At 35.0% G+C, this 19,737-nt stretch overlaps 1 protein-coding gene across 5 annotated transcripts in view; it reads right to left on the bottom strand.

Moving 5' to 3' along the window:
- LOC150098821 (zinc transporter ZIP10-like) overlaps window positions 1-19,737 on the bottom strand; it is a 208,440-nt gene that overhangs the window by 7,371 nt on the left and 181,332 nt on the right. For all 5 annotated transcript variants that reach the window (XM_090405729.1, XM_090405727.1, XM_090405725.1 and 2 more), the window contains 2 exons: window positions 17,699-17,779; window positions 17,346-17,533 (listed from right to left, as the gene is read on the bottom strand). In XM_090405729.1, coding sequence (XP_090261855.1) covers window positions 17,346-17,533; window positions 17,699-17,779 — 269 coding nt within the window. The remainder of the gene's footprint in view (window positions 1-17,345; window positions 17,534-17,698; window positions 17,780-19,737) is intronic.

Here is a 19,737-nt window from a genome sequence, read left to right as displayed (position 1 = left end):
AATAAGGCATACTCCACACCCTACAGAATCAAGTAGGTTCTATCATACAAAATGAGGACCAACTCAAGACTGAACTTTAGACTCTCAATTCTTTTGTTTTTGTTCTCAATGGCTGTACCAAAAAAAAAGTTAATTAAAAAAAAATCAGCTAACGCCTTTTTATTCCCGTATATAGAGAGTAGGCAAGGCCGTTTAGCCCTATCTAACTTTTGGAGACTGAGTGGGCAGTTCAATCTCCACTGGTACCCAATCAGAGATAGCTGGCCCAAGGCTATCACTAATTATGCGGCACGCAGTGAAGAGAAATGGCTCAACAAGTGCCGCCATCTCATGGTCCCTAACACTTGTATTTAATGTTGAAATAATGTGGATTCTACAGTCGATTTTCTTGAGTTTACAGGACGAAAAACCCAAGTTTACGGGAGAAAAAACCCACTTGCCCATGCCAGAGATCGACTAACTCGGGAATGGGTCGCAAAAGGGCTTAGAAAAATTTCCTCTAGTCGTCGACTAGATTCAAAACCAAGAAGTCTTCCTTCGTGCGGTTAAGCACCGTGGTGTGCAAACGTCATATCCACTGAGCTACACAGGTTCTATGCAGTGTATGTGACCTCAGTCAGGCATCCAGAGCATGCTTTATTTTTGATGGACTTACGACCATGTTTAAACTCATTTATCCAAAAATAAATAGTCTTTAATGCTGGTCTGTATGTTTCTCTTTCCAGATGGTTATCTACAGTTTTGTGAACTGTAGATAACCATCTGGTTGGTGAAAAATCAAGGGGTCTAGAAAGGCTAACTGCTTGTTTACTTCTACTTTTAGGGTGAACTGGATCCTTGGATGAAGTGCATTAATTTTTGAGAGAAACTGTTGTAGTTCTTCTGAGGTGCCCTTCCATATGGCAAATGTCGTCCACATATCTGAACCAAATGTTAGGTCTGGGTGTAACGTTGTCAAAGATACGCTGTTCGAAATGCTCCATGAAGTAGTTGGCAACAGCAAGAGATATTGGATTACCCATTGCTATCCCTTCGATTTGTTGATATAACTGGTTTCTGAAGAAAAAATAACCAGACTTTATTACAAATTCAAATAATTTGACAATGGGATAACTTGCCATATGGAAGGGCACCTCAGAAGAACTACAACAGTTTCTCTCAAAAATTAATGTACTTCATCCAAGGATCCAGTTCACCCTAGAGGTAGAAGTAAATAAGCCGTTAGCCTTTCTAGACCTCTTGATTCTTCGCCAACCAGATGGTTATCTACAATTCACAGTCTATAGGAAAGAAACTCATACAGGCCAGTACATCCACGCTGAATCACATCCAAGTGAAAAGGCAGGTACTATAAAAACACTAGTTCATAGAACCCACTCCTTTTGTTCTTCAGAAGAACTTTTACAAAAAGAATTACAGTATATTAATTCCTCCTTCATATCCAATGCTATAAGAAGTCCTTCATAAAAAGAGCTTTAAGTAGTCGTGCTCCAGCATCCTCTTCAAGTACAGAAGAACCTACACGTATACCTATCCCCTATGTACAAGGGGGTTAGGAACGCATAGCTAAGGTGCTAAAACCACTAAATATCTGTCTGGTTTTCTGACCCGTCAGAAAAATCTCCACATTCCTAATGTCTCCAAAGGACAAGCTCCCACCCTGCTCATGTGGGTTATCATATTTCGGACAAACAGGAAGATCTGCTCAGGTCCGGTTAGAAGAATACCAATTGTATATCCAGTAACTTGAACCGGAACAGTCTGGAATTGCAGAACATGCCATCAACACCAGACATAGAGTTAAGTGGAACAAGACAAATGTCATTCACAAAAGTCAGTTCCTAATGGAACGGCTATACAAAGAAACATGTGAAACATTACTTCACTCCCCTAACCTAAACAGATCCGATGGTCGTCTTCCCCCTTGTGGGAGATAGTACTTTATAAAGCAGCAAATCTTTCCTAACACATAATTGTATACACATATATTTAATTATTAATTATTAAAAAAAATTTAAATTATTATAATTCAATAATTGAATAATTGTTATTTAGTAATTAAATAACTAAATAATTAAAAAAAATAATTAAATAAATTTAGGAAATTTAACCTTAGCTACTTAGGTGACGCTTTGTGAATATAACAGTTATTGTTTAATTAGCCTTGTACCTGTACTGATGATGCCTGTGATACTCAGGTGAAAATTCTATGAATAAAGAATAATTTACATTAGTTAATTCCATTATTATAATAGTTAGTAAAAAGATGATACACCCTGACATTGGGATGAATGAATGAATGAATTGTGTTGCCATCTATTGGAAATTTACCAAACTTTTCAAACAACTCTCGTAAAAGTCATCAACAACTTGAAATGTGGAAAAGCAGCTGGAGATGATAGTCAACCAGAAATACTCAAATATGAAAGTATAAAAGTTTTATAGTACTACACTGCATAACGCGAAAGGCCAGAGGATAAAATTCTGGATGATTGGAGTAGAGCTCTCATAGTACTCATCTATAAAAAGGGAAATAAAACTGAATGTGAGAAGTACAGAGGAATTTCCCAATGAGTATTCCTGGTTCAACTACTTGAAAAAGAGCAGGAAAAATTGTGGATGGGAAGCTTTGAGAGGAACAAGTTGGATTCATGCCAAATAGAGGTCGTCGGGAGATCAAAATTTCACTTTAAGACAAACAGTGGTGAAGTCATGATAAAATAATGAGAACTTGTATTTAAGTTTTGTAGATCTGGAAAAGGCATATGACAAGGTGCCAAGAGAAAAGTGTTTAAAACACTATAGTTATATGGTGTAAATGGGACATTATATAAGTTATATTATATCAAATTATATTATATCATTAGTCTATATTTGAATTGTAATTCAACAGTTAGAATGAAGGAAGTACACGATGATGGGTCGATGTTAAATCAAGTGTGAGAAAAGGGCATACATTATTTCCACTGTTATTCATCATCTATATGGATCACATTATAAAAGTAAAGTGGTATTAAACCTGATATCAGAATTTGAGATGTTAATTTTAGCTCTATGCAGATGATGTTCTACTCCTAAATAAACTCAATACAAGTCTGCAGGATTCGTTGACTAAACTGAATGACTGCTGTAATAAATTTGGCATGAAATAAGAATGAAAAAGACAATGGAAATAAGCAGAAACACTGAAAACATCAACTGCATTCTGAATAGAGAACTTAGAGAAGTAGTAAAATATTTCTATTTAGGCAGAATTTTTAGTGAAGATGACAAATTAAATAAAATATGGAAATAGCAGAATACAGTACCATATCCATGTATATATTGTAGTAAGATTTATCTCTACATCTTGTTTTGTCTAAATGGTAGTAGGCAAAAACTTGCTATGTGCAAAGGCCTGCCACTCTGCCAGAGAGAGGCAGGATCCCCCCCCCCCTCAAGATACCAAGGTTGAATTAATACAAAAATCATATTTCTTATATACAGGCTAATAAGTTTATCACCTTATTAAAAAAACATTCTGGATCAGAGATAGTTGTAGAAATGTTTTTTTTCTCTCACTTGGTTAGAAAGTAAATTATACTTGCTAAAAAATAATATTCTTGTTTAATTCTTTATCCAAATATAAGCAAACAAAGTTTGTGTTTGAAGTATCTTCACAACTGGTAAAAATGCATGCTTTGCATTATGGGATACTAAGGCAATTGATGTGCAGTCAACTGCTATAAACAAGTAGCCTAGTAGTGAAGAATAACAGGTAAACTTTGTTTGCTTATGTTTGGATAAAGGATTAAACAAGAATATATAATTTCTTGGCAAACATGATTTACTTTCTAAGCCAAGGGGGGAAAAAAAAATCTTTCTATGTATTAAAAATGAAGCCAGTAAGGAAGTTGAGATTAATAATATTCAAGAATATACAAGCAACGTTAATCTAAGATGGTATGGTAATCTAAAATGAAAGATGTATGAGCAGCAAAACAGGTGTATGAAGCAATGATTGAAGGGAAAAGAACTGCGAGAAAGCTGTTCGTGCAGAGAGGAGTGCTCGTCAGAAGTTCAAGAAGAAGACTGGATTTGGATCAAATCAAAGACATAAAAATAATAGACCAATTTGGAATCTGAAGTAAACTATTAATGAGAAACATGTACTACCTGGCATATATCACAAAATTATTATTAATACGGACTACTCAATGGAGTCCTTCGACTCATCGAGGGTGGCCCTAAACATCACGCCAAGCACTATCCAACATTTGCACAGTATCTATCATACTTTGCTTTGAACTCATTCACAGTCATGGCATCCACAACAGACTGGCAACCTATTCCACTCATTCACCACTCTTCAAGCAAAAAACCTAGTTCTCCCTTGCTCAGTTTCCAAGGATGGCCCCTAGTTCTTCCATCACCAGACCTGTTCTGAAAAATTTCCTCTGTATTAATTTTGTAAAAACCCTTCAGTAATTTGCATGTCTCAATCATATCACCACTTTTTCCACCTTTCAACCAGTTTCTGTAACCCACAAACCTGTTCTTGTAAGGTTCATTCTATAGACCTGCTACCATCTTGGTCACTCTCCTCTGGATCCTCTCCACCTCTTACCCATTGCCAAGCAACCCAGGTGACCAGACCTGTGTATAGTCAAGATGGGGTCTTATCAAGGTTGATAAAGAGGAATAATAACCTGCTTGTCTCTGCTCGTCAAAGTATTTTTCAGTAACCAAGTAATCAGATGAGCTGCTTTAGCCACTTTTGCTACGTGCTCTTTAAACTTTAACTCCCTATCCACCTAACACTCCCAAATCTCTGGCTTTGTCAATTTCCTGGATTACAGTTCCATCAATGTAGTATACAGCTGGTGATCTTTTTGCCCCAAAATGCATAACCTTACACTTCCACATTACACTGACATCCACTCTTTTTCCCAGACTGCCAGTCTATCCAAATCATCCTGCAAAATTTTTAACACCATCTGTATTAACTATTGCTCTACCCAACTTTGCATCTTCAGCAAACAACTAAACAGCTCCTCTCAGATTCTTTCCTAAATCATTAATGTACAAATTAAACAATAATGACCCAAGAACAGAGCCCTGTGGTGTGCCACTAGTCACAGGCCTTCTGGACTCTACTCTCCGATATCTCTCCATCAACTACCCTTTTATCCACCTCCCCAACCATATCCATCCCCATGCTAGTCACAGGCCTTCTGGAACTACTCTCTGATATCTCTCCATCAACTACCCTTTTATCCACCTCCCCAACCATATCCATCCCCATGTGCTGTAGTTTATTGATTAGAATTCCATGTAGTATACTGTCAAAGGCTTTTGCAAAGTCACAGCAATATCATTGTAAACCCATAAATCACTGTAAAATGATAATGATGATGATTCTACTGTTATCTAAAAATCAGAATAAGACCTAGATTACATGCATCACACAGAACATGGGGTTATTTACTTGCACAATCTCCCAAGATCATTGCTATTTTAATCGATGTAAAGTTATCATAATATACCTAAACAGGAAAATTTCTCAGAACTTTGTTCTTCATAATATCAAATTATTCATTGTTACTTCTTATAAAAATGTCTAAAGAAGATGCAATATGCAATTCTGTAACATACAGGATAATGTATGTTTATTTTAGATTGCTTTGAAAAAAAAACTATCCATTTTTTTAATTATCACTTGCAGTAATACAACAAGTGATATGCAAAAAAATCTCTGTATGAAAAGGACAGGTTCATTAGGATTTAACAGTCCCTGACTTACATAGATCAGGAGTTACAATGCTGGGGGAAATTTCCAGTGAAAATGAAAAAGAGAGAGAGAGAGAGGGTATATTAGCAGTGCATCATCCAACCCATAACAGATTCATTCATTCGTTGTAATATCCACTGAGCAGATAGCTAAGGTGTTCTTTTTTTTTTTTTTTAATTTATTTTATTTTACTGTGATTTACAGGGTTAAATAATGGCAAGTAAAAGACCAACTGGGGTGAACAGTGTACACAAACACAATATCAGTAAGAAGTACAAAGATGGTGAAATACTGCAAGCCTATCATGCGACTTTAAAGTTTATTTTATTGTATTCACATTGACTGTGAATACAATCATTGAGGATGCAACTCACATTTAATTATAAAATGGAAAAGCTTTTGATTATGTGAATGGAAGACCAGATGCAAAGATACCTTTAAGTCTAATGACTACTATTCAAGCAGTGAGATGATAGAAAAGCAACTCAAGGGAGACAAAAAAATTGTTGATAGCTGAGGCTGGTTTAATTGATTAAAAAAAACATTAAAAATATTTTTATCTGTTCAACTAAAATTCGTTAAATTTCATTCATTCAGTAAAATGCATTAGGTAATTATAAAAAATTATTTAAAAAATAAAATCCAGTTTTCTTTTCTTTTTACAAAGCTCTTGAATTATTTCAGTCATGGTTACATTAATCTCTCTCTCTCTCTGTGTATATATATATATATAGCAAAGCCAGTCCGTTCAATCGTGATTGTGTCATGGTAGAGCTTAAATAGGTTTTTAAAAGGCGTAAGTTAGAAAATAACCTTTCACTGATGCATGCTATTACCGGAAACGTTGGAATTATTTTTAATAAGTTATAGATGTCAGGATATATCATTTTGTCACACTTTGAAACTGCATCAACGCAGTGGTGTAGCTAGAGCTTTTGCCACCTGGGGCAGTCCCTGAGTTTGCCGCCACTCTCAATATACACCAAAAATACTATAAAAAGTCAACACGATGTATAGGGAAATAAATTAATACAGTATGTTTATTTTTGAAGTAAAACTTTAAATTCAACATTCAAAAATGTTATTTTTCTTGCTTTTCTGTTAGCAAAATCGTCAATGACATTGGCGAAGTCTATTTTATAGTAATGTAGGTAATTCCTAATCAATTTTATTTAGAAAAACTCCTCTCACAACTAGCAACACTTACAGAAATTGTGAGGAAAAGTCTCAGTAGTATTACAATATTTGGAAATGAGTTCTTGAGACTGTATTTTAGAATTAACTGCAAAAGTTCAAAAAGGTTCAAAGTGCCGCCCGGGGCAGAACTCCCCCTCCGTATCAACGGCATTTTGCATGGAGCTATTGCAAACAGTTTTTCAAATTTCTTATGCCACAACTTGAATTCGGCAAATCACCTGCATAAAATTCACACAACTGACGAAAATCTTCCATTGCACTTGCTGTTGGAGCATCTTTTCCTTTGGTAGAAGAGAAAAAAAAAAATTTCAAAATGTTGCAGTGCCAAGTGAAACGTTCATGAAGTTGAGTCAATAAATAGAATGAAATAGTTCTCCTGAAATACTCTTCTACAGAAGCGGCTGAAACATCGGACCTTAATGTTTGTTTTGATGAAATCCTTGGCTTTTTAATGTCGATATTAAAATTATTGGCTTTTATGCATGCTTCATTGTAAATATCTTTAAATGAAGAGTCTGGTGTTTCACGAATGGTATTTAATTCAGCCACATCATCATCAACAAAATTTAGGGCAATTAAGAGGTCACTATCAGATTTTTGCATTATTTTAGATGGTAAGGTGTACGCAAATATTTTTTGCAAGCTAAATAAAGATATTATAAATCTTAAAAGATATTAATATTATAAACAACAAGGACATCCTGTCTTTTAGGGGTATTGAAGAAATTGTGTACCTTTTCAATTATGGCAATGCAATTTCTTATTTGTCACAGATATAGCATTTCCAAATGTTATGTTACAAACTATGTGATGCACAATAAACATATAAAGCTTGTTGATATTATTATTACATAACACCTCCAGGTAGTCCAAAGACATATCGAGGAAGTGCACCTACTCTACAACTCTCATTCTTCACCAACCACAACTACAATCATCATCATCTACACCAATGCTGTCTACTGCCGACCACTACCACTAGTATTTTCACAGACAATCACAAACATCCATGTCCACAGCGGGATTCAAACTTGCAGCCTTTTGGCTGGAGAGTCGGCCAAATAAATAAAATGATATAATTATGTTACTATTTACTTTCAATGAGATGGATGAGCTTCTCGACCTTGCAGAGTTGCTGGATATCTGGCTCAATATTGGTCAACTTCAGTCAAAGATCGGCACACACACTAAGACGAATTCTGTATTTTGTTTTTATTTGAAGGAGCGATGAAAATCATTTCTCGCAAAGCTAGGTTGTAGAAAACTGAATGAAGATTTTCAACTTCTTCAAATAATTTGGGAAATTCACTTCTCACTGAAGGCGAAATTCAGAATTGAGCCAAACGATGATCACGAAATTGCATTTTAAGCCCACTGTCATTTGAATGCTCAATTAGCTGCTCTTTTTTCGATAACGAAAGGTCGTTCTCGTGACTGCAAGCCTGAAATGGATCATGAAATCACAGAAATTTTTTATAAAAAGTTATTCGGAAAATGTTTCCAAATTCTGTTTCAGAGTTTTGAGGTGGACACAAACCCTTCCCCAGTGGTTAAATTCTAAACTAATAAGTTTAGTGGTCCTATACAAAATAACCAATTGTATTTACCTTTTGAATACTATCTGGGGAAGCTCCAAACCTCCCCGTCCCTTTCATCATGCGTTCGTAATCAGGCTACTTTCGATATCGACTTTATATACACATTCAAAACTGTAAACAATTGCTGAATAATAACACAATAATGTAGGCATAATTACAGTAAAGGGAGAAAAGTCACAAAACAGAAAAATGTTCCTACAAAATAACCAATTGTATTTACCTTTGAATGCGATCCACTGGTCGAGTGTCCAGCAAGTCAGCAAATCTTTCCTTTTGTTAAGCGTATTAATATTATTGCATTGCAACTGATGGGAATTCTGTGGATTTGTTACAGACTTCTTTCTCTTAAGAAACTACACACAAGCTGTCATTACAAACTCGTTTTGTATTATCACTGTCATCCGAGCTATTTTTCCGTTTAAAGAAAGTATCAATGTACTTATCCATAATTGAAATATTTTACTTACTCGAATATAACTCTCACTCCTGATTTTACTTTTCGAAAAAAGAAATTAAAAAGTTTCGCATATACCTCGCAAATGAAAAAAGCTGAAACACATTCAGAGCAGGTGATAGTAACTTGTTCCCATGGTAAACAACACACCCTCCCCCAATAGCCACTATATTGCAGAGGCAAGAAAAATAAGTACATTTATTATGTCAGTGAATAAAGTATAAGCAGTCTGTGTAATATATTTCTCAACAAATAGTGCAATTAGAGACAACTGGGATAAAAACAACACTAATTAATAAATCACATGTCCCCTCACTCAAGCAAAACCATATGTTGCACCGGCAAACACGGTATCTAACTAAAAAATGTATTATTAATTAGACTGTGTGAGTTCGCTCGGCAGCAATAAAATTCAACTGAAAGTGTTAAAATTCGTAAAGGTGTTAAAACTAAGATATATGTATATAGTGAATGCTGTTATGGCAGTTTCACATATTATTGGAATTCGGTTGAAGAGAGTTAGCATTTCAACTCAATTGTCGGCTTGCTTTTCACGTGATTTTTGAAAAATATATAAATACTGGAGTTAACTCGCAACACATTTTGTCTAGGTATTACTTAGCACTTCTGAAGATATATTGAGCCTTGGTTGAAGGAGGAAAACCTTCAACAATAAAAATCAATAAACAACAAGCAATTGGTTGAAATGTGGTCATGTCGACAACACATGTTCACTTCAAATCTGACAAAACAGCAAGGGAAGGTGGAAGCAATACAACCATATTGTGTTTCACTTCACCCTTCTTTTATTACTCGTCATTCTGCCGCTATTTTTTTTTTTACGTATTCATTTTATTTTAATAATTTTTACTTACTTATTCAATTTTAATTTGTTTTGTTTGGATAATTAAAATATATAGATTTATTTGGTTAATTTAAGCCTGTGGACCACCAGTCCCATCATCTGGACCACCTGTGGTCCGCAGACCATAGTTTGAGAAACACTGCTATAGGGTTCTCTCACCTTATGTGATCCATAATTCGTAAATAGTATAGAAATAGAAGACATGATACAACATAAATAAAAAATGAATTTTAATTAGGAAAAGTATTTTGGAAAATTTTCTAGTGTTTTTTAACTTTTTCTTTTTTTTTGGGGGGGGGGGGAGGGCCTCTTGTCACCCTCCCTAGGTGTGCTACTGCAATACAGAAGCAGTTGATAACTTCTTGATTCCTTGGAGATCTTATTATTATTATGTGACACTTCTAATAATAATAGTAATAATTACAAATCTGATAAAAGAAACTTGAAAAGCAACAAAAAATAGATTAAAACTTCTGGTGGAAGCTAATGCTATGGATGACAGAGATCCCATCCCCTTGTTTATATTTCAAGAATTTCTGTACATTCAAGAGAATGAGCAAAGCTACATCTCTTATGTATTATACTGTTCTAATACAAAGGCATGAATTACTGTGTTTGAAGAGTGGTTTGTATTCACTGAAATAAAACTTAGTAAAGGCAATAATATTCTTTTTAAACCACGCTTCCCCTGGATAATGTACTATGTTTGGATAATTTTCATCCAGATGTGAAAGTTTCATTTCTGCCGCCAAACATGACTTCCTTGAACTAGCCTATAGTTCAGAGAGTTACAGGACATGCAAAGGACATTTCCCCAGAATATTTGAAGTTAGAGAAGGAGGGGAGGGGGATACATTCTGAGATTTCTGAAAAATGTTTAAAACTTCATTTGGAAGAAACTATACTCTACTCCCAACTTGTGAATACCTTCAAGGTTTTAAACAGTAAGAAAATGTGAAATAAGTGGCAGAAATGACTGTGAAATTCATGACTAAGCAGCAGCAAAAAGAGGTGGAAATAAATGACATGAAACGGCTACTTGAATCTCATGATATTAACAAAGACCAATGGAGTTTGAAGTAGTGAAAATATTAGCAACCAGTCCATCTGATGCTGCCCAAGAAGCAGAAGAGATACTTCATTTTAATTCTAAGCAACTGAAGACCGCATTCTGTGAAATTGCATCTGGGATTGCACAAGTTCAGAAGATGGATCCAAATTCTGAAAACTTGCTGTTAGGCCTGTTAAAACTAGCGCAACAGTTGTCCAACATCCCCTTTACAGTACAACTGAAAACTCACTGAACCTGCTTCTCTTCTTCATTTATTCCATCTACCTCTACCTTCTGGAACAACCTTCCTCAATGTGTTTTCCAACAATTCCAAAAGCACTTTAAGAAGAATGTCAATAGGAGAATTTCTTCTTTCTCAACCCTCATTGCACCTCACACACGGCACTGATGTGCTATAAGTTCTTGTATCTCTCGTGTGTGTGGGATAAAAAAAAAAAAAAATAAATAAATAAAAAATATATATATATATATATATATATACACACACACACACGAGGGTGGTCTGAAAAGTTCTCGGCCTCGACCATAGATGGCAACACTATCAACAAGATTTTTTTTCTAAGTTGGTACATCTGTCATTAAGCATCCATGTAAAATTACAAGTCATTCTATCAAGTAGTTTGTTTTATTCTGCTGTCTGAAACAAAAGTGTTGTCTGTATCCCTTGAAATGGATAAAATTGAATATCATGCGGTTATAAAATTCTTTGTAAAAGAAGGTTTAACGCCAAAAGAAATTCATCTGAAGTTCATAAAGTTTATGGGCACTCTTCTCCTTCATTTTTGACAATTAAGAAATGGGCTGCCAAGTTTAAACATAGCCATACCAGCCTTGAAGATGATCCACCCAAGTGGAAAGTGTAACAACACCAGAAATCATTGATTTCTGGGTTGTTACTTGTTGATATTGGATTACCGGCGAGTTAAAGTGCGTGAAATTACCGAGACTATAGGCATTTCAAAATAACATGTAGGATATATTTTGCACGAAGAATTGCATATGAAAAAGCTTTGTGCAAGATGGGTGCCATATGCTTGCTCACCTCACAGCAGATCAAAAACGTACTCGCATGAAAATCTTTGAACAGTGCTTGGAGCATTTTAACAAGAATAAAACTGGTTTTGTGCATCGATTAATTACTATAGATGAGACTTGGATTCACCATTATACACACCAGAATCCAAACAGCAGTCAAAACAGTGGGCAGAAGCCGGTTGTTCAGTGCCGAAGAAGACAAAGTCGGTCAGCAGGAAAGGTCATGGCATCGATGTTTTGGAATGTTAAAGGCATTTTGTTTATTAATTATCTTCAAAAGGGTAAACAATAACCAGGGAATATTATTCCGATCTTTTAACCATATTAGACGAAAAAATTTGTGAGAAAAGACCTGTTTGCAGAAAAAAAAATCATCTTTCATCAGGACAATGCACCTGCCCATAAAGGTGTTTTGGCAATGGGAAAATTAAGGGATCTGTACTATGAATTGTTGGAACATCCACCCTATTCCCCAGATTTGGCTCCCTCTGACTTCTATCTCTTCCCAAAACTAAAACTCTTCCTCGCTGGTCAGCATTTTTCTTCAAATCAAGAGGTGATTGCAGCTGTAGAGGGGGTATTTTGCAGATCTTACTGAGAACTACTACAGAGACAGGATAATGGCGCTGGAGCATCGCTGGAATAAATGCACAGGCAGACCTCGGTTTACGCCTCACTTCCATTCCTGAAAAAATAGGCGTAAACCGAACCAGCATAAAATGAACCCAATTTTAATGGGAGGTACAAAGTTATGTTCTGCGCAGTCAAAAAATATGCACATGAAGTATGTGTAACATTATTATATTTAAAGTTTTGATAATACATACATATATATTTGTTAAAATAAAATTATTAATAACAAAAAATATGAAACTTCGAAAAGATATTACATATTTCTATGTAGAAGTTCCTGGTTTCGGATCACCTGCATTTTTTTTCGAAAAAAGTATCCAGTGTTAACTGCCTAGATTTTCTTTTTCTTTCTTTAAAAGGAGTTCAGTGTCAGGTCGAATAGATGCGATTACACTCCTTTTTACGGTCGCACTCCGTTTCTAATTGTGGTTCATTTCGCGAGTTCATCAGTCAATGTCTCTATGCTTGCAAGGATACACTGTAAATCAGCCGTTTTTATATCTCTCAGAGGACCTTCTTCATTTTCTTTCTCCTCCTTTGGAGAACTTAATTGTTCGGCTAATTCTTTTAAGTCTTCATTGGAAAGCGGTTTATCGTCTCTCTAAGACTTCTGTCACATCTTCAGCTGTAATATCATCCAATCCCACCTCTCGTGCAAGCTTGGTAACGTCTTCAATAATATTCTTCTCTTGCTCTATTTCCTCGAAGCCATGCATAAACGCTGGAAGAAGTTTTCACCATGCTCTTTTTAAACACTTTGCTGACACTTCGTTCCAAGCTGCCTTGATGTTGTTAATGCCTTTTGAAACATTAAATGACTGCCAATAGTCTTTAATAGTTTTTCTGGAAGTGTCCAAGACTCTTACCATTTCGATAAATGTTATACGGAGGTAATAGGCTTTGAAGATTGATATAATCCCCTGATCCATCGGTTGCAAAAGCGATGTGTTTGGGGGCATGTAAACAATGTTGACATCCAATGGTGTTCTTACTTCAGCAAGGTTTTGAGGATGTCCGGGGGCATTATCCAAGAGAAGCAATGCTTTGGCTGGCAAATCATTTTCTTTACAGAAGTAAAGCACTTCTGTAAAGAAATAGATTGGTACACAAAACCAACCACATAGATTGGTACACAAAAATAATTTGTGTACCAATCTATAAAAACGTCTTGTGTAACCCAAGCTTTCTTGTTCCATTTCCAATAGACTGGCAGCATGGCTTTTAGACTCTTGAAGGTGCGTGGTGTCTGTGAATGGTACACCAACATTGGTTTAAGCTTCAAAGTTCCAGAGACATTTGTACCCAACAAAAGCGTAAGTCTATCCTTTGCAGCTTTAAAACCTGGAGCGGAACATTCTTCACAGGAAATGAAGGTGCATGATGGCAATTTTTTCCAGTAGAGCCCAGTCTCATCAACATTAAAATTTAGATTAGGAGGATAACTTTCTTGTTCTACAGAATCTTGAAATTCTTTAGGAAAAGCAGCTGCTGCTGCAACATCTGCACTTGCCACCTCACCACATAATTTGACACTTTGGCACTTACTTTGAGACTTTAAATCTCATGAACCAACCTTTGCTTCCTAAAAATGTTTCTTTGCCTCCATCTGTCTTTTTAAGATCCTCAAAAATTGTTTTTGCTTTCTCAGTTATAACAGCCTGCATCAGAGGAATGTTTTTCTGATTCAAGTCATCCACCCATAATGATAATAATTTTTCCATTTTTTCATGAAGTTTACCCCTGCTATAACTTACATGTTTGCATTTAGTACTGCCATAGATTGTTGTGCAGACTGTTTTATTCTATCTGCATTTTTCATAATTGTAGTAACAGTTGATGGAGGTAAGTTCATACTTTTACAGACATTAGCACGTGTCTACCCATCTTCTATTCTTCGAATCACCTCCATCTTCTTTTCAAGTGCGATTGATTTCAGCACCTTCTTAACACCAAGTTCTGCTAACTTTTCTGCACTTCTTTTATCAATCATGGTATGTAATTACATACTTTATCAATTTAAATAGGTATGTATGTAAAAAAAATTAAATAGAACAATTAGGTAGATTCAACAGTAAAACTAGGTTAGATACATATACGTTGTAGTAGCTTGGTAAACACTGAAATACTAGAGTGCCTGCTAGTGTCGTTCCTCAGTCAGATCACACTACAGTAAGAAAGCATGCGCAGGCATCCGCCGTTACTATGGAATTTATAATTTTTCATTGTTAGGCCGAGAACATTTCAGACCACCCTAGTATATATAAAACTATGGTGCAACAGTCTTTGTGAAAACTAAAAAGTCTATAATACATGTTTAGTCTCTCAAATTTATTTCATGAAAGAATAAAAGACTGCAATCTGTGTCTCCAGACTATTTCCTTAGTGCACATCTGCTCATTCCAGTATCAACCCCCCCCCCCCATTATTTTAGATTTCATCCTCTTTTTCTGTTTTTTGTATATATTTTCCCAGTTTAGAATTTCAGGATATACATGAATGAATACCTGATTGATACAGAAGAAAGATTTAATACTTCTTGGAAATTGGTCGGAGAATACAGTAGGAGACCTCAGATAAAAGTAAACAGCCTTAAATAAAATTACAAAGAAAAACACTAAACTAGCTGTGTGCATGAGTGTTCAAATCAATTTTAATTTATGGATATGAGAGTTCTTAGAAAGATTAGGGGAGAAAACACATGGCATCATATTAAAAACAAGGATATTAGGAAAGAACCTGATAATATAAATGAACACATCAGAACTTTAGTTTACACCACATATTAATGATTTTAGTCTTATTATGACTTATAAATAATACGTCAAAAATTAATGTAAACAAAGAAGTGTCTTTGATGCCCATTGTTCTGTTTTACAGTTTGATTGGTACATGATGAACTGAGCAGCATTACAGTCAATGCTCACTACAGGAAACTTGGATGGAACACAAGAGTATTTTGTTAGTAGATAGTTTCTTGTATTGAATTTTCTTTAGAATAGCATTATGCCTATGGGGGACCTAAGTGAGAACTTTTTTTTTTTTGTTAAGTATAAATCGCTATAACAAACTTGCTCATTAATAAATTTAGTTTAATCCTTTATCCAAGTGTGAGCAAACGAAGTTTGCACCTGAAAATATCTTCAGGACTGAGGTAAGGTAGTACAACACCAGGCAACTCCCCACCTTTGCTGCGAGTTGCCTGGTGTTGTACTACCTTACCTCAGTTCTGAAGATATTTTCAGGCGCAAACTTTGTTTGCTCACACTTGGATAAAGGATTAAACTAAATTTATTATAGTCTAACCAAGTGAAAAATAAACTTTCAACATTTCTCTAAATACAGAGTAATTTAATAATAAGGTGGCACACCTTTTGGCAACTCCTATAGGTAAGGATGACCTCTCCTATTGCTTCTGCCTTAGTATCTCCACTCTGGGCCTGGCTCCCAATGACGAGACCTCAATAAAGGTCAAAACCGGTATGGGTAGTGCCCCCCCCCCTTAATGCATAGCAGTATACATGTCCACAAGGAGATGTGCTGTGCATTATGGGAGATACTGAGACAAGTTGAGAACTTGATCCACCTTTGCTGCGAGTTGCCTGGTGTTGTACTACCTTACTTCAGTCCTGAAGATATTTTCAGGTGCAAACTTTGTTTGCTCACACTTGGATAAAGGATTAAACTAAATTTATTATAGTCTAACCAAGTGAAAAATAAACTTTCAAAACTTGCTCATTATAACATGAACAAGTTATTATAATGATATTTAGTTATAGTGAGAGTCAACTAAAATAGCATTCTATAGATGTATTTTCTAATCTCTGATTTCTGTACACAGGTTTCAATTATGGTCATAGGTAGCATATACAAAAATTTAGGAAGGTTACTATAGAAACATGAAAAATCTATTGTGAATATATACAGACTACGTTCACACAACTTTTTGAATGTTTTCTCAGTTTCATGACAAGACAGATGGCAGGGAAGTAGACATCTTGGTCTGGAAGTTGCTTTATTGCTACTAACAAAATATTGACACAAAGAATAAACAAACTTTATATAGAATAGTAACAAAAAAGATATTTAAAAATTGCGTTTTTATTTAAGGTGAGTTATAATTCTTTCAATATTATTAGAAATTTCTGGAATTTCTCCAAGAGTACCTTTCCAGATACACATAGACATTGTTCTACATATATGCACATAACAAAGCTCATCCATCAGGACACTGAGAAACCTAAACACTATTATGTATTTGTTTATAACAATCCAATTCATTCAGTAAACCACATTAGTGTGGGTGGGTTAATGGTTAGATAATCTGAAACCCCTGCTCTAGAAACCAACAAGGAACTTTTTCAAAAGACTTCAGACCTCCAGCATGCAGGGTGGTGGTCTCAAACCAGATGATTAAAATCATGTCACCTAAATTTGCTACAATAATTATAACTATCAATTATTATAAGTGTCAGGAATCACAAAAATAATTTGGAGAATTTTATAATGCATACGGTATATACAATTTTTCAAATCATATGCAACAAATTTATTAGAATGTCATAGAAAGTTTTGCGAAAATTGTTTCAGAATATTAAGCATAATATTTAAAGTTTCTCAATTCTCAATCTAATTGTTCATAATTAGTTTACTGAGATATCAAATTTTTGCATGGTTATACAATTCTCAGATTTGTACAAAATAAACATTTTTATCATATTTACCATGTCAACAAGTGCTATATAAAGGAACATTCCTGCAGCTCCTGCAAATATCCAGGATGTAGCAGAAGCAATACTGCCTAAAGGAACACCAATTAACATTCCAACAAAGCACAGAATTGAAGAGAGTGCATTATATAAAAGGGCTTGCTTCACAGTCATTCCAGCTTTAAGTAACATAGCAAAGTCTCCTAAAAAAAAGTCATATAAAACACAAGTATTAAACAACTCAACAACTGACTATTAAAAATCTCTCTCTCTCTCTCTTCTTCTCCCAGATAATCATTAAATTAACATTAACTGATATGTGATAAAATCCTTGTTAAAAACAGAATAGTCTTATGGTACTATTTTACCTAATTCATGTGGAAGCTCATGGCAGAACACTGCAATAGTGGTACTTAGGCCACCTGAGGGGCCTGTAGTAAATGCTGTACCTGAAAAAAAAAAAAATAGTTCTATTAAATATGAATTAATAACTGATGTTAAAATTAAAAAAGAGCTTTTTTTTTCAAGGTTTTCTATTTAATAGTCAAATTTCACTATAATAGTAAATGCACTAACAACACAAATTACTCAAATTATTGAGAATTCCTGGCCAGAGCTCACTATAGAGAGTTGATACACAATACAGAGTTGCTGGACATTGGTTTTTGATAGTAAAAAGAAATTATTAGAACAGAAGATAAATATGAGATAAATCTTGCATGCAAAACTATGAACTGATTATGATTATATTTTGTATTCATTCATGTTCATTATATTCATGTTGGTTGACCATTTAGACTTACATGCTGGTTTAATGGAATAAAAACATCCCAAATATATAATTAAATAGATGTTTAATCAATGCTATATTTCATTTCAGTTATTACTGAGACATAGCCAGGGGAAACAATATTAAAATTGTAAAAACACACAAAATTGTGCACAACAATAAGTGGAAAAGATTAGACAGAAAGCCCGAAGTCCTATGCGGTCCTATATGAGTCATATAGGTCGAAAGCCCTCTAAAGCTCTTTGTATCTACAGGTGCACTAGCTTTACTGCAAGAACAGATCAGCGCAACATGTGCTACTCTATCTGCTATTAATGCAGCCATTAACTCTCTGCAAGTGAAACTCGCATCAATTCTTAATCCTGAACTTTGGATTGTACTCTCTAATATATCAGATAAATTGGTCCATAAAGAATTTCTAAAAATAAAGGAAACATACATTAAGAAATATAATAGTCTGCATAGATTTTTACCAGCTGCAAGTCAGCCGTTAGCATTGGCCACAACTTTTCAGTAGTGTCACATCAAGTTCCATCTTTAGATGTTGCATATAGAACACAGTATTCACAACTTGCCTCCCACCATCACCAACAATATCAGACTTGATGTAGCTAACCTCCTCTCTCAAGCTTTGCTGCCTAGAAGAAATCTAACAGCCAGCTCCCCTCTCTCTCTCTCTCCTCTCCATAAATCATGCAAAGACAGTAGCAGAGTGATAACCAGAGCTGATAAGGGTAGCTCCACTGTGGTCATTAATACTACTAAATATAATTGGAAAATGAATGTGTTGCTCAGAGACTACACTAATTATAAACACTGGATTATGCTCCCACCAATTCTCAAAAGAAAACATTAAAAAGGTTTCTTAAAAATGTTACTTTTTGACAATAGTTAAAAAAACTCAAACTGTTTAGTCTTCCCCCACCCTCCAGACGTGCAGATTACCAAATATTCATAAACCCAATATTAGATGCTACTGATTTCCCTTCTTTTAAGCTAACCCAACAGTCAAAAATCCCACTTACAGGTCATTCTTCATTAAAAATTCCACTCATTTCAAATCTTTAATCCAAAATTTAGTTTTAGATAATAATATCATGATGTCACCTCTCTTTTTACCAATATCCCTCTTTCTGAGCACTTTAAATTTACTAAAAAATACCCCCCCCCCCAATATTGATCTTTACCATTCATTCTGGCTACTTCACTTGGAAAAGTACCATTTATAAATTCAGGGCACAACCATGGGCTCTCCCTCTTCTAGCCAATTATTATATGGAGCATTTTGAAAAATATGCTCTTGATTAAAAAAAAAAAAAAAACTATCTCAAACCATCTATCTGGCTAAGGTACATTAATGACATGTTATCTATTTGGCCACATGGCTTAGGCACATTAGACTCCTTCCTCCTCCATCTCAATAGGCAGCATCCCAGAATCCAGTTCACTATAGAAAAGAAAGTAATAGTCTCCTGCCCTTTCTAGATACTTTAATCACACATCTTCACAATGGCACCCTTTCTTTCTCTGTTTACAGAAAAACCCAACACAGGTAAATACATATACAAATTTTCGCATTATCCTCTACTCTCAACAATGTGGTGTTATCAAAAAAAA

This window comes from Typopeltis vanoorti, chromosome 15, assembly GCF_054136105.1.
Source record: "Typopeltis vanoorti isolate ZY-2024b chromosome 15, IOZ_Tvanoo_1.0, whole genome shotgun sequence".
NCBI classification, from domain to species: Eukaryota; Metazoa; Arthropoda; class Arachnida; order Uropygi; family Thelyphonidae; genus Typopeltis; species Typopeltis vanoorti.
This window is presented reverse-complemented; position numbering and strand designations above follow the sequence as displayed.